This window comes from Oncorhynchus kisutch, linkage group LG19 (assembly GCF_002021735.2).
Source record: "Oncorhynchus kisutch isolate 150728-3 linkage group LG19, Okis_V2, whole genome shotgun sequence".
NCBI classification, from domain to species: domain Eukaryota; kingdom Metazoa; phylum Chordata; class Actinopteri; order Salmoniformes; family Salmonidae; genus Oncorhynchus; species Oncorhynchus kisutch.
Window position 1 is genome coordinate 42,703,795 of NC_034192.2, and position 15,680 is coordinate 42,719,474.

The 15,680-nt window shown below is 39.0% G+C and overlaps 1 protein-coding gene across 1 annotated transcript in view; it reads left to right on the forward strand.

Annotated features, from left to right (window-relative positions):
- LOC109910167 (relaxin receptor 1-like) overlaps window positions 1–12,422 on the forward strand; it is an 86,307-nt gene extending 73,885 nt beyond the window's left edge. Inside the window, exons 16-18 of the mRNA XM_020509305.2 lie at window positions 497–907; window positions 10,240–10,458; window positions 11,640–12,422. Of these exons, the coding sequence (XP_020364894.1) occupies window positions 497–907; window positions 10,240–10,458; window positions 11,640–11,965 (956 nt within the window). The 3' untranslated portion in view covers window positions 11,966–12,422. The remainder of the gene's footprint in view (window positions 1–496; window positions 908–10,239; window positions 10,459–11,639) is intronic.
- Window positions 12,423–15,680: the final 3,258 nt, after the last annotated feature.

Genomic DNA, 15,680 nt, shown 5'->3' on the forward strand with positions numbered 1-15,680 from the left:
CAGAGTCAAATAGACTTCAAAGTTTGTGTACGATAAAGTTAATATATTACCAGAAAAGTTTGTCATTGCTGATTATAACATATCAGTTTGTACATGACACTGCTATTAATCCTGAACAGATTCACTCTGAAATCAATTTGTCCATCAAATTCATACCTCAGAAGTGTCTTGTAGTTGAGCTGTGCCTATATTCCACTTGTAGATGCTCTGAAGGCATGACTAAAAGCTTGGCCCATTAAATTACGGAAGTTTGCATTGATGTAACTCTACAGTAACTCTTTTCTGCACTTTATGACTCCCAAATGACAGTAGAATTGATTGACTATGGAGTGAGATGTCCCTTTAATCAAGGAGATAGATTGAATGGTAGTGCACAGGTAACCGAACTCTGATGTTAGAGATCTGTTTCACTGTAAAAAGTCCAGCAGTATCAATCCATACACTGAGTTGAATTGGATCATAGTAATTACTGTTGCAACCCACTTCCACCACCCAGGTGCCGATGGCCTGATGGGTGTCTACCTCTTCATGATCGGCGCCTATGACCTCAAGTTCCGCGGCGAGTACAACCGCCACGCCCAGGCCTGGATGGACAGCGTCCAGTGTCAGGTGATCGGCTCCCTCGCCATGCTCTCTACTGAGGTCTCTGTCCTGCTGCTCACCTACCTCACCCTGGAGAAGTACATCTGTATCGTCTACCCCTTCCGGTATCTAACCCCGGGCCGCCGGCGCACCGTCTCCATTCTCCTCAGCATCTGGTTTATTGGCTTCGTCATCGCCTTCCTCCCCCTGGTCTTCAAAGGATTGTTCCGGAACTTCTATGGTACCAACGGCGTGTGTTTTCCGTTACACTCGGAGCAGCCCGAGACGACAGGGGCGCAGGTGTACTCCATCGTCATTTTCCTGGGTGGGTGTCTTATCTAACTTAATGTCACTGTCAAGGTCAAAATGTAAATGTCATTCTGAAATGAGTATTGTCTATTTCCAATTTCAGTTTGAAATGAGAATTGTTCCAAGGTCACTCTGACATGAGCATTGTTCCAATGTCACTGACAGGAAGATGGCCTATTTCTATATATTTCCAAGTGCTGCTTATTAATTGTAGCTTCCATTTTAAAATCATGAGGCTCACTTATTAGCCCAGAGCTTAAAGAGGCATGCTAGTAGCCAGAGGGTTGCTGCCTGGTTCAAATCCCAAGTCTGGTAAATGAACTGGCAACAAGAAGATTGCTGTTGTCAGAATCCCAACTACCATGTTTACATCCATTGTTCCCTTGAGCGAATTGCTCTAGGGTTGCTACACTGTGGGTGGTACTGTTGCGCTTTCAGCCTCTCAATGAGGGGTACATACTCTCATGGGGTTGAGAACAGAAGACATATTTCCATAATCACTGAAGGTTTCTATATATGTGCTTTTCTATAATGTATCTCATTATCTGTTACAAAGGCAGTACCACATTGGGCCCCTAAAACAAATAGATTTTGGCTCATGAACGTTGTCACACAGGCCTTTGTCCCATGTGTGTGGAGCTGTAATAATTGTTTTATTTATTAAATGTAGGGGGTAGATCAGCTTTAATATGTCAGATAGATTGCGGCATCCACCAATGTAATTGTCTGCATCACTTCCAATCCCCCATATATATTTTTTGCAAATATAAACATTCCTGAAACGGCTCTCGTCGAAAGGAGTGGACGAAAGCGCAGCGTGGAAAGTATTATTATTTTTTAAAAATTATTTTAAACCTCAAACAAAATAACAAAAGTGAAAACGAAAGCTCACAGTTCTGTCAGGCACAGACACATAACAGAAAACAAGATCCCACAAAACCCAAAAGGAAAATTACAACTTATATATGATCCCCAATCAGAGACAACAATAGACAGCTGCCTCTGATTGGGAACCACACTTGGCCACAAACAAAGAAATAGAAAACATAGACTTTCCCACCCGAGTCACACCCTGACCTAACCAAGCATAGAGAATAATAAGGATCTCTAAGGTCAGGGCGAGTCAAAAGTTTGGACACACCTACTCATTCAAGGGTTTTTCTTTATTTTTACTATTTTGAATTACTATCAGGGCAAAGGGTAGATACTTTGAAGAATATCAGATAAAAAAAATATTTTGATTTGTTTAACACTTTTTTGGTTACTTTTGGTTACTTTGATGTCTTCGCTAATATTCTACAATGTAGAAAATAGTAAAAATATAGAATAATTCTTGAATGAGTAGGTGTGTCCAAACTTTTGACTTTTGACTGGTACTGGACACAAATATTAATTTCCACAAAGTTTGCTGTTTCAGTGTCTTTAGATATTTTTGTCAGAGATAACTATGTAATTAATACTGAAGTATAATTAAAGTTTTTCATACGTGTCAAAGGCTTTTTATTGACAAATACATGAAGTTGATGCAAAGAGTCAATATTTGCAGGGTTGACCCTTCTTTTTCAAGACATCCGCAATCCGCCCTGACATGCTGTCAATCAACATCCTGACTGATGGCAGCCCATTCTTACATAATCAATGCTTGGAGTTTGTCAGAATTTGTGGGTTTTTGTTTGTCCGCCCGCCTCGTGAGGATTGACCACGAGTTCTCAATGGGATTAAGGTCTGGGGAGTTTCCTGGCCATGGACACAAAATATCAATGTTTTGTTCCCCGAGCCACTTAGTTATCATGTTTACCTTATGGCAAGGTGCTCCATCATGCTGGAAAAGGCATTGTTCATCACCAAACTGTTCCTGGATGATTGGGAGAAGTTGCTCTCGGAGGATGTGTTGGTACCATTCTTTATTCATGGCTGTGTTCTTAGGCACAATTGTGAGTGAGCCCACTCCCTTGGCTGACAAGCAACCCCACACATGAATGGTCTCAAGATGCTTCACTGTTGGCATGACACAGGACTGATGGTAGCGCTCACCTTGTCTTCTCCGGACAAGCTTTTTTCCGGATGCCCCAAACAGGGGATTCATCAGAGAAAATGACTTTACCCCAGTCCTCAGCAGTCCAATCCCTGTACCTTTTGCAGAATATCAGTCTGTCCCTGATGTTTTTCTAGGAGATAAGTGGCTTCTTTGCTGCCCTTCTTGACACCAGGCCATCCTCCAAAAGTCTTCTCCTCACTGTGCATGCAGATGCACTCACAACTGCCTGCTGCCATTCCTGAGCAAGCTCTGTACTGGTGGTGCCCCGATCCTGAATCAACTTTAGGAGACGGTCCTGGCGCTTGCTGGACTTTCTTGAGCGCCGTGAAGCCGTCTTCACAACAATTGAACCACTCTCCTTGAAGTTCTTGATGATCCGATAAATGGTTGATTTAGGTGCAATCTTACTGGCAGCAATATCCTTGCCTGTGAAGCCCTTTTGTGCAAAGCAATGATGACGACACGTGTTTCCTTGCAGGTAACCATGTTTGATAGAAGAACAATGATTCCAAGCACCACCCTCCTTTTGAAGCTTCCAGTCTGTTATTCGAACTCAATCAGCATGACAGAGTGATCTCCAGCCTTGTCCTCGTCAACACTCACACCTGTGTTAAAGAGAGAATCACTGACATGATATCAGCTGGTACTTTTCTGACAGGGCTGAAATGCAGTGGAAATGTTTTGGGGGGGATTCAGTTCATTTGCATGGCAAAGAGGGACTTTGCAATTAATTGCAATTAATCTGATCACTCTTCATAGCATTCTGGAGTATATTCAAATTGCCATCATACAAACTGAGGCAGCAGACTTTGTGAAAATTATTATTTGTGTCATTCTCAAAACTTTTGGCCACGACTGTACATACATACACATATATACACACACACATACATATGTACGTACGTACCAACATACATACAGACATACATACATACATACATACATACATACATACATACATACATACATACATACATACATACAGGTTTTTCAACCATTTCCACACATTTCTTGTTAGCAAACTATAGTTTTGGCAAGTCGGTAAACAACTGTTTACAGAAAGATTATTTAACTAATAACTCACTGTATCACAATTCCAGTGGATTAGAAGTTTACATACACTAAGTTGACTGTGCCTTTAAACAGCTTTGAAAATTCCAGAAAATGATGTCATGACTTTAGAAGCTTCTGATAGGCTAAATGACATCATTTGAGTCAATTGGAGGTGTACCTGTCGATGCATTTCAAGGCCAACCTTCAAACTCAGTGCCTCTTTGCTTGACATAAAAAGAAAAAGGAATCAGCAAAGACCTCAGAAAACAAATTGTAGACCTCCACAAGTCTGGTTCATCCTTGGGAGCAATTTCCAAATGCATGTTCATCTGTACAAACAATAGTATGCAAATATAAACACCATGGGACCACGCAGCCGTCATACCACTCAGGAAGGAGATGTGTTCTGTCTCCTAGAGATGAACGTATTTTGGTGCAAAAATGCAAATCAATCCCAGAAAAACAGCAAAGGACCTTGTGAAGATGCTGGAGGAAACAGGTACAAAAGTATCTTTATCCAGAGTAAAACGAGTCCTATATCGACATATTCTAAAAAGCTCTCAGCAAGGAAGAAGCCACTGCTCCAAAACCGTCATAAAAAAAGCTAGACTACATTTTACAACTGCATATGGGGACAAAGATCGTACTTTTTGGAAAGTACTCTCTTGTCTGATGAAACAAAAATAGAACTGTTTGGCCGTAATGACCATCGTTAAGTTTGGAGGAAAAAGGGGGAGGCTTGCAAGCCAAAGAATACCATCCCAACCGTGAAGCACGGGGGTGGCAGCATCGTGTTGTGGGGGTGCTTTGCTGCAGGAGGGACTGGTGCACTACACAAAATAGCATCCGAGGGAGGAGAATTATGTGGATATATTGAAGCAACATCTCAAGACATCAGTCAGGAAGTTAAAGCTTGGTCACAAATAGGTCTTCCAAATGGACAATGACCCCAAGCATACTTCCAAAGTTGTGGCAAAATAGCTTAAGGACAACAAAGTTAAGGTATTGGAGTGGCCATCACAAAACCCTGACCTCAATCCTATAGAAAATCTGTGGGCAGAACTGAAAAAGTATGTGAGAGCAAGGAGGCCTACAAACCTGACTCAGTTACACCAGCTCTGCCAGGAGGAATGGGCTAAAATTCACCTAACTTATTGTGGGAAGCTTGTGTAAGGCTACCCAAAATGTTTGTCCCAAGTTGAACAATTTAAAGGCAATGCTACCAAATACTAATTGAGTGTATGTAAACTTCTGACCCACTGGGAATGTGATGGAAAAGAAAAAAGCTGAAATATATCATTCTCTCTACTATTATTCTGACATTTCACATTCTTAAAATAAAGTGGTGATCCTAACTGACCTAAAACAGTTTTTTCTACAAGGATTAAATGTCAGGAATTGTGAAAAACTGAGTTTAAATTGGCTAAGGCATATGTAAACTTCCAACTTCAACTGTATATATACACATCATCATTTTTTAAAATATATTTTTATTTATTACTTTCTAACCCTACCACCCCTCCCGTAAATGTAGTAAACTAGTGAACAAAAACGCTTAGGTTTCTTCTTCCAACTGATATACTATATACATTTTACGGGCACAGTCTATTTTACAGTTGTTCTATTTTGTTTATTTTTACTCCTGTCCTTCCTCTAACCTCAACCTCTCCCATCTATTTATTTCACAAAGGTTCTGAACCTATATCCGTTTTACGGACACAGTATGTTTTACATTAGTTATCTTGTTGTTATCAGTTGTTATTTTTCCCATCCTTCATTCAACCCCTCCCATTTATCTCTTGTGCTGCGATGTTTCACAAAAGTACTGAACCTTTCTATTCTCATAATTTCTACAGATTGTAAATTAAAAATAAACTTTTTTCCTGAAAGTATTTATTATATTATTGATCGATTGACTATGACTTTTCAGATCACCCAGTAGTGCCCTCTGCAGAGTTACCTCCAGGTAAATGTTGCAATTCTTCAGCCATTCCTGGACCTGTCACCAAAAACAAGCTACATATGGACAGTACCAAAACAAATGATCTAATGATCCTGTCTCTTTGCAGCAAAATCTGCAGAGCTGGGAAGGTTGAATCGCCCATATATACATAACATTTTATTGGTTGCAAGATTTTTGTATAATAATTAAATTAATTGAATTAATTAATTGAATCTGGCGTCGTTTTGCGTATCAGTTCATAAACCATGTGCCATGGAATCCGTACCTCAAATCTCTTCCCAACTATTTTGCAATCTACATGGCACAGCTGTCCATTTTTGGTGATTAAATGAAACTGGTATACTTTTTTATTTATCATAATTTTCTTTCACCAATTATTATCTTTAATGCAGGGCTGACAGACCAGTTCCCTATTTTTCCCCTTCGACTTTCCTCTTCCATTTTTTGCTGTAATTAGTTGGTTGTAATTTCGGGTAGAGCAGACATTTCCATATATTTTTGTTAGCTGCTTGTGTGACATAACTCCATGCATTTACAAAGATTATACATTTTTATTGAATCCAAAAATTATGTTTATATAACTATTAGTATATTTGAGTTTAACCACAATATTTGTTGTATTATTTGTGCAGTTTTTTTTCTGGTGGATGAAATTGAAATTGCAACCAACTTTCTATGGTGTGTTTTAAAAATTGCGATATTTGGGAGATGATTTGCTTTTGAAATAACTGAAAGTGCGAGGTTGTAATCTGAATAAAGGTTAAAAAAAGGCCAGTCTTGAACATGGGGTGAGACATTCTTATTAATTTGCATGAGAACCAGTTCGGATTTAAGTATAACTTTTGTATGACTGAAGCCTTTAGTGAGACGTCTAATGCTTAAATATTTTATAATTTCTTACCCCATGAATTCATATTCATTACATAAATAGGCCCATTTAATTTTGTCTTGCTTGCAGTTCCTAATAAAATTGAATATTGTTTGTCTCATATAATTTAAATAACTGTTCGCTATGTGTAGGCAAGACCATAAGCAAATAGGTAAACTGGGATATGACTAAATAGTTAATCGGGGTGATTTTTCCACAAATAGACAGGTATTTTCCTTTCCATGGTAGCAAGATCTTGTCTATTTTTGCTAACTTTCTATAAACATTTATTGGAGTGAGATCATTTACTTCTTTCGGGATATGTATACCGAGGATGTCCACATCAACATCAGACCATTTTATTGGTAAACTACTGTCACGACTTGGTAAACTACGTCACCGGTCTTCTAGCCATCGCTGATCCATCTTTCATTTTCCATTAGTTTTGTCTTTATTTTCTACACACCTGGTTTTCATTATCCAATTACATGTTCAGGTATTTAACCCTCTGTTTCCCCCATGTTTGTTGTGCGTGATTATTTTTATGTTCAGTTCGGTTTATGATGGCTGGTTTTTCGACGGGTGCTGTGTTCACCCATGCGTAATATTTACCGTTGGTTATTGGTCAACTGTATTGGTTTACCTTGTGCCGTTATTTTCTGAGTAAAGTACGTTGCTCACTCATTCTGCTCTCCTGCACCTGACTTCATGCACCAGCTACACTCGCTTTCTGACAACTACACGGTAATGTAAAAGTAGCATTTTTTTGTGATCCAAAATGTAATATAGTACATTTATCATAATTTGGTTGTAACCTCCAGGGAGGTTAGAAAAAGTATCTAGATTCTCTGAGGCTGGAGGGATCCAAATTGTGTATTTAAAAGAACATGAATCATCAGTGTACAATGACACCTATGTTTTAACAAATATTTTTTTAATATAAAAAAGCACCTATTTTTCTCTCCGATTTTGTCGTATCCAATTGGTACTTAGTCTTGTCTCATTGCTGTAGCTCCCGTACGGACTCGGGAGAGTCGACGGTTGAGAGCCGTGCGTCCTCCGAAACACGACCCAACCAAGCCGCACTGTTTCTTGACACAATGCCTGCTTAAGCCGGAAGCTAGCCACACCAATGTGTCGGAGGAAACACCTGGCGACTGTGTCAGCATGCATGCACCCGGCTCGCCACAGGAGTCGCTAGAGCGCGATAGAACAAGGACATCCCTGCTGGCCAAACCCTCTCCTAACCCGGACGACACAGTGCCAATTGTGCGCCACCCCATGGGTCTCCCAGTCATGGCCGGCAGCAACAGAGCCTGGACTCAAACCAGGATCTCTTGTGGCACAGCTAGTTAGATCACTGTGCCATTTGGGAGCTCTCTACACCTTTGTTTTTAAGCCCTGTATTTCTAACCCGTTGATAGTATTGTTGGATCTTGATTTTAATAGCTAACATTTCGATGGCCATAATAAATAGATATGCCGATAGTGGACAACCTTGTTTTACTCCTCTTGACAGTTTAAAACTTTCTAAGAAGTAGCCAATATTTACTATTTTATACCTAGGGTTACTCTAAATGACTTTCACCCATTTTAAAATAAATTCTCAATTGTTTTTATTTAACCTTTATTAAATTAAATAAATAAAAGTTCCAGGCATTTATATATAAACTCCAGTCGTACTTTATCAAAAGCCTTTTCAAAGTCAGCTATGAACAGCAGGCCTGGTTTCCCAGATTTTTCATACTATTCTATTGTCCAGTACTTGTCTTATATTATCTCCAATGTATCGTCTATGTAAAAAACCTGTCTGATTAGAATGAATAATATCTGACAATACTTTAATTCTTGTGCTATATATTTTTGCATCACAACAGTGTAAGGGGCCTCCAATATTTTTAAATGTACAGCATGTTTATATTTACCACTTGTATCCTATTCCGTAATAATGAAATCAGACCTTCTTGTTGAGTGTCCGATAATCTACCATTCACATAGGAGTGGTTAAAACATGCTAATAACAGTCCTCTGAGTATATAAAAAAGAACGTTTGGTATACCTTAACTGGTATGCCATCCAGCCCTGGAGTTTTCCCGGACTTTTCGCCTTCACATGAGTCTTTCTGTACAGCTGTTAATTTTAAAAATCCATACAATTTGCTTCGGTTAGAGGAGATGGAGGAGACTGAAATGAAAACATATTCTAAAGGACATTGTTTCCTCTTTCAAAATATAATTTGGTGACTCCATCATTTGTAACAAGTTTCAGAAAATTATTTTTGTTAGCATTTCTATGTTGAAAATAAAATTTTAAAAAGTTGCTGCCTTTTTCCCCATATTCCATCCAGTGTGCTTGATTTTTATAATACATTACACTTCACCTTGAATAAGTTCCTCCATTTATTTTAGTTTTTCCTCTGACTTATTCTGAGCCTTTATGGTAGTTTGTATTGCTATTGACTGTATCTGTTCTGTTAGACCTTCTACATCATTTGTTAAAATTGACTCCTTTTTTTAACCTAAATTGCTTTTGTTTTAGAGCTGAGTACTGAATTACGTGGCCTCTAAAGGCACATTTAAAAGTGTCCCATACAATAATGGGATCTTCTGTACCTATGTTATGTCAGAAATTCAGTTAAAATTCCTCTGTCATAGTTAAATACAATAGGCTTTGATTAAATTTCCAATATCCTCGCCCCTGTGAAAATTCAAAAATCCCAATTATCTGATGGTCCAACCGCATTCTGTCCCCTATCAACACTTTTAAAATGTTTGGTGCCAACAAGAATGACATAAAAAAAAAGTAGTCAGGACCACTAGCTTGATTGAGCTTTGGCCATGTATATCTCACTAGGTCAGGATATTTAAGCCTCCATATATCCACTATGTCCAATATATCCATGACATTTGCGATTTTCATGAAGGTGATAGTTTGTAGTGTGATTTCCTTAGAGGTATTATAATCTCCCAACATAATAATAGTCTTGTATTGCTTGTAGGGTTGATCATTTATTATATATATTTTCAAAGACACGCGGATCATTATTTGTTCCGTAAAGATTAATGAGCCATATCTGTTTATGGTCCAATAACATATTTAAAATCGTCCATCTACCTTGCAGATCGGTTTGGACAATTTCTACATTCAGATCAAAATTACTCTTTAGTTTTTCTTTGCCCACAGGAGAAGTATTTCAACCCCACCCAGTCCTTTTTTTACACAACTTCCTCTAAAATTGTTGAATGAGTTTCCTGTAAACAATCTATAGTATATTCCTTCCCTTTAAGCCAGATAAATATTATTTGTATTTTTTTATTTATCTGCTATTGTAATAATTGTTTGAATTGTTCTGAAAGTTTAAGTATTTTAAGAATTTTACTTTGTATGAGTACAAGGAGCTCACAATGAATGTTATTTCCTCTACAGGCCTGAACCTGGTAGCATTCCTTATAATCGTATTGTCTTATGGGAGTATGTTCTACAACATCCAGAGGACAGGGACACAGACGACTAAATATAGTAACCATATCAAAAACGAGGTGACCATAGCCAAGAGGTTCTTTTCCATCGTCATCACAGACTCCCTTTGCTGGATACCCATCTTTGTCCTCAAGATTCTATCGCTGTTGCAGGTGGAGATTCCAGGTAGGAGTTTCAGTACTGTCATAATCTGTGACTACTTTTATCATTTCAAACATTTTATTTGGAAACCCTAACATTGTATCAAACAGACAAGGTCAATTTGTAGGCTATAAAACATACAATATGTAGGCTACTGTGCAGTGCCATCTTACATCAAAGATAAGTATTTCAATCGGTCTCTTTTACAGATATTATACTTGCATGAAAGAGAGCAACTTTCCATTTGGGACCATCTGTGACCTGCTAGCACCTACCCCTGTCAGAGGGGAAAAGGGCAACCTCAGAGTTACACACACGGCTACTTTATTGACACACACAGGAATGAAATGGACATGTGGAATGGTAGTGGTTCTGTAATAGGAGAAACAGAGGCAATGAATATACACATACCGAATGAACACACCAGGGCAAGAATGCACAGATACAGAATCTTAAAGTATAAAGCAGTAATAAATTATAAAGGACTATATAGAAATATAAGCTGATATAGTGCTGAACGACTAGGAGTAAAATACACAAATACACAACTTTAAACACGCACGCAATCCCACATGCCCTGAGGTATGCCTCATGTCCAGAGATATGAATGAGTCCAGTTGTTGTGCAGGACAGAGATGAACTTGCTGCCTTCTCTGTGACGGCTTGAAAGAGACTGAAAAGTGTGTGACCTGGAGAGTCAGAGTTTGTAACATTACATCATTCAGATTAGTTCCATAATTAATCCTATTTTCTAGTTGTAAATTGAATAGCACACTTCCAGACTGATGGGTACTCTAAATGTAAATGTGTGGTTGTACTAAAAGCATGTTTACAAATGGGACCAGCATCACAGAACATCCTCGAACTACAATTCTCTTCTCTTTAACCCCACCAACCCACCACACCTCACCCTACTTCCCATGCATGAACTTTATACACAGGAATGGAACTTAAGGATTTAGGGCACAAGCCAACCTGGCTTGTAAAACATCATTTCAACTAGCCTGGGTAACTTTCAGGTATAAAATGTGTGCCTTGTGAAATTTGGCCAGACTGGCTAGTTTAGTTTGGCACATTTTCTACCATCCGTGACTGAATGTAGGCTCTATGTGTATGTCTACCGAGGTGAATGTGATTTCAGAATATCCATTTCCGTTGCTCATGTATTATTAAATGGATAATAATGTAATCTTCTTCCCAAATAGGAACCATCAGCTCCTGGGTGGTGATCTTCATCCTGCCCATCAACAGTGCCCTCAACCCCATCCTGTACACCTTGACCACACGGCCATTCAAAGAGACCATCCTCCAGGTGTGGGCCAACTACAGGCAGAGCAGACCACTAATGAGCAGCCACCCAGCCCACCACCCCTCATTGACGTTGCAGGAGATGTGGCCACTCCAAGAGAACAGCCAGACTCTGACTTCGCCCGGCGACAACCTGACGCATCCCTTGGAAATGTCCTGCACAATATCGTGCACATCAAGCACGTCTCAGCCACTGCCTGTGGAAAGTACAAACCCCAAATAATGCCCTTCAGGTTCAACAATTTGCCCAGCAGAGAGGGAGGAGCGACTTGACTCCCACACAGGTCTTTTTTTTATGCCGATGTTTCATGTGCAATGGTATGTTTACAGCATGTTGATTGTTGTAGAGTTTATCAAAATTTTCCTCTGTGATTTATACAGACATCAAAGGAGCTCATTGGTACACTTTGGACTATGTGCCGTTCTATTCTGTTGAGGATTAGACCTTGACTTTGTTCATGCTTTCAGTTCCATGTGATTATTGACACAATTCTGTGATTTATGGTTATAAGAAAAAACATCAATCATTCCCATAAGCATCCATTTCTGTAAAGTCCATCACTCTTCATGTACAGACTAGACTGTACAGAGTGTTGTATATAATAAATCAATCACTGCCATTCTCTGTTCTGGAATGCGATGTTTTGTCATGTACAGCACCAGTCAAAAGTTTGGACACACCTACTCATTCCAGGGGTTTTCTTTATTTCTATTATGTTCTACATTGTAGAATAATAGTGACGACATCAAAACTATGAAATAACACAAATGGAATCATGTAGTAACCAAAAAAGTGTTAAACAAATCAAAATATATTTGAAATTCTTCAAAGTAACCACCCTTTGCCTTGATGAAAGCTTTTCACACTCTTGGCATTCTCTCAACCATCTTCATGAGGTAGTCACCTGGAAAACATTTCAATTAACAGGTGTTCCTTGTTAATTTGTGGAATTTCTTTCTTAATGCGTTTGAGCCAGTCAGTTGTTGTGAAAAGGCAGGGGTGGTAAACAGAAGATGGTCTTTTAACAGATAGGGCTAAGTCCATATTAGGGCAAGAACAGCTCAAATAAGCAAAGAGAAATGACAGTCCATCATTACTTTAAGACATGAAGGTCAGTCAATCTGGAAAACTTTGAAACTTTCAAGTGCTGTCACAAAAACCATCAAGCGCTATGATGGAACTGGTTCTCATGAGGACTGCCACAGGAAATTAAGACCCAGAGTTACTACTGCTGCAGAGGATAAGTTCATTAGAGTTACCAGCCTTGGAAATTGCATCCCAAATATATTCTTCACGGAGTTCAAGTAACAGACATCTCAACATCAACTATTCAGAGGATACTGCATGAATCAGGCCTTCATGATCAAATTGCTGCAAAGAAACCATTACTAAAGGACACCAATAAGAAGACACTTGCTTGGGCCAAGAAACATGAGCAATTGACATTAGACTGGTGGAAATCTGTCCTTTGGTCTGATGAGTCCAAATTTGAGATTTTTGGTTCCAAACGCTGTCTTTTTGAGACGCAGCATAGGTGAACGGATAATCTCTGCATGTGTAGTTCCCACCTTGAAGCATGGAGGAGGTGTGATGGTGTGGGGGTGCTTTGCTGGTGACACTACAAATGTTTCCCTGAGTGTTCCCCGAGAGTTCCCCGAGCGTTCCCTGACTGTTCCCTGAATGTTCCCTGAGTGTTAGAGTAGGATCTGACCCCAAGTGCCCTAGAAACATAGTATTTAACAGTACTATCCCCAACCAGGCCACCTCTCTGAAAGACTTGGAAACACAACACCATATGTTAAATTCAAGGAACACTTAAACAGCATCGCATGCCATCCCATCTGGTTTGTGCTTAGTGAGACTATCATTTGTTTTTCAACAGGACAATGACCTAACACCTCCAGGCTGTATAAGGGCTATTTTACCAAGAAGGAGAGTGATGGAGTGCGGCATGAGATGACCTGGCCTCCACAACCCCCCGATCTCAACCAAATAGAGACGGTTTGGGTTGAGTCGGACCGCAAAGTGAAGGAAAAGCAGCCAACAAGTGCTCAGCATATGTGGGAACTCCTTCAAGACTGTTGGAAAATCATTCCAGGTGAAGCTGGTTGAGAAAATGCCTAAAGTATGCAAAGCTGTCATCAAGGCAAAGGGTGGCTACTATAATATAAAATATATTTAGATTTGTTTAACACTTTTTTCGTTACTACATGGTTCCATATGTGTTATTTCATAGTTCCGATATCTTCACTATTATTCTACAAAGTAGAAAATAGTAAAAATAAAGAAAAACCCTTGAATGAGGAGGTGTGTCCAAACCATTGACTGGTACTGTATGTGCATGCAAAGAGCAAGCAACAAGCTGCACAAGAACTCACTACTGTAATGGTCCATGATACAAAGTGGCTCAGTGACTCATGTTTGCTTCTTCACAAAGACGGCAACTGATGCAACTGAGTCAGACATCTATTTGTCAGGGGAGAAGCACCAGGTGGTATCTGATTTTAAGTGAGTAGGTGTGTCCAAACCTTTGACTGGTACTGTATGTTTGAATGGTTTTCATTTTGTCTTTGAAATAATTATGACATCATCTCTGAGAGGAGCAGTGAACTACTGACAGATTCATGTTGTTTATTTAATGTACAGGCAGGCTATGCAGACAGCAGAGGTGACTTGTTCATGGCATTTGCTATTGCAACACAAAGATACAGTATGTCATGTTCCAAGAGCAGTCAATCTTGGGTTTGCGTCCATCTTTGATGGCCAGCTATTATCCAGAAGGCGAGGACAGTACAGGTGCATCAAAGCTGGGACCGAGAGACTGAAAAACAGCTTCTCTCTCAAGGCCATCAGACTGCTAAATAGCCATCATTAGCTGGCTACCACCCAGTTACTCAACTCTGCACCTTAGAGGCTGCTGCTCTATGTACGTAGACATGGAATCACTGGTCACTTTAATAATGTTTACATACTGTTTTACTCATTCCATATGTATATAGTGTATTCTATTGTATTCTAGTCGATGCTACTCCGACATTGCTCGTCCTAATATTTGTATATTTCTTAAATCCATTCTTTTACTTTTAGATTTGTGTGTATTGTTGTGAATTGTTAGACACTACTGTGCTGTTGGAGTTAGGAACATAAGCATTTCGCTACACCCGCAATGGCATCTGCTAAATATGTGTATATGACAAATACAATTTGATTTGATTTTGATTTGATGACCGCAGGAGGCATTTTCTCAAAGGCATGATAGAATGTTTGTTCAAAGGTCTCAATTTACAGTTGCTGATAACAGTGGTAATGTGCCATTCCGTTGGAAGGAAGTAATCATAACATTATTTGCACTCAGTCACTCCCACACATTACAATATGTGTGTTATCATTTGTTATTTTATTTGTTGTAATCGTATTTAATAAAATCAAGAGCCTGAGTCTTAAAATATTTTATATTCAATGATTTTGTGGATATTATTTTGTGGACATATTGTTTGATTCTTGCTATTTTTCATGAACTGAATGACATGGTGACCAAAATATTTACAAAGGCTTATCTGCTGAATTGAAACTTGCTTTCATATGATAAACCCATATGTGCTCAGACTTCAATAATGGAAGGACAAGGAGAACTGCAAAAGTGATGTCATCTATAGTTTGGAAGTGAGCGCTGGCTTTGTAGCCTACATTATGTCACTACTACTGAATGTGTTTTTAGTGGAGAGTTATGTGTCTCGTGCATTTGACCCTGGTGGTGGTTTCAAGACACTGTTGTTTACATAAGATGTTTTTAAGATTTGCACAGCATCAACCTTGGAAATAAAAACATATATGCATGATTTGTTTGCTTTCTAGATGTAACTTGATCATTTTAATATTTTACAGATGTATTGTTATTTTATCCTATTTGGCTTCTAGAAGAGTAAAAACAAAGAAA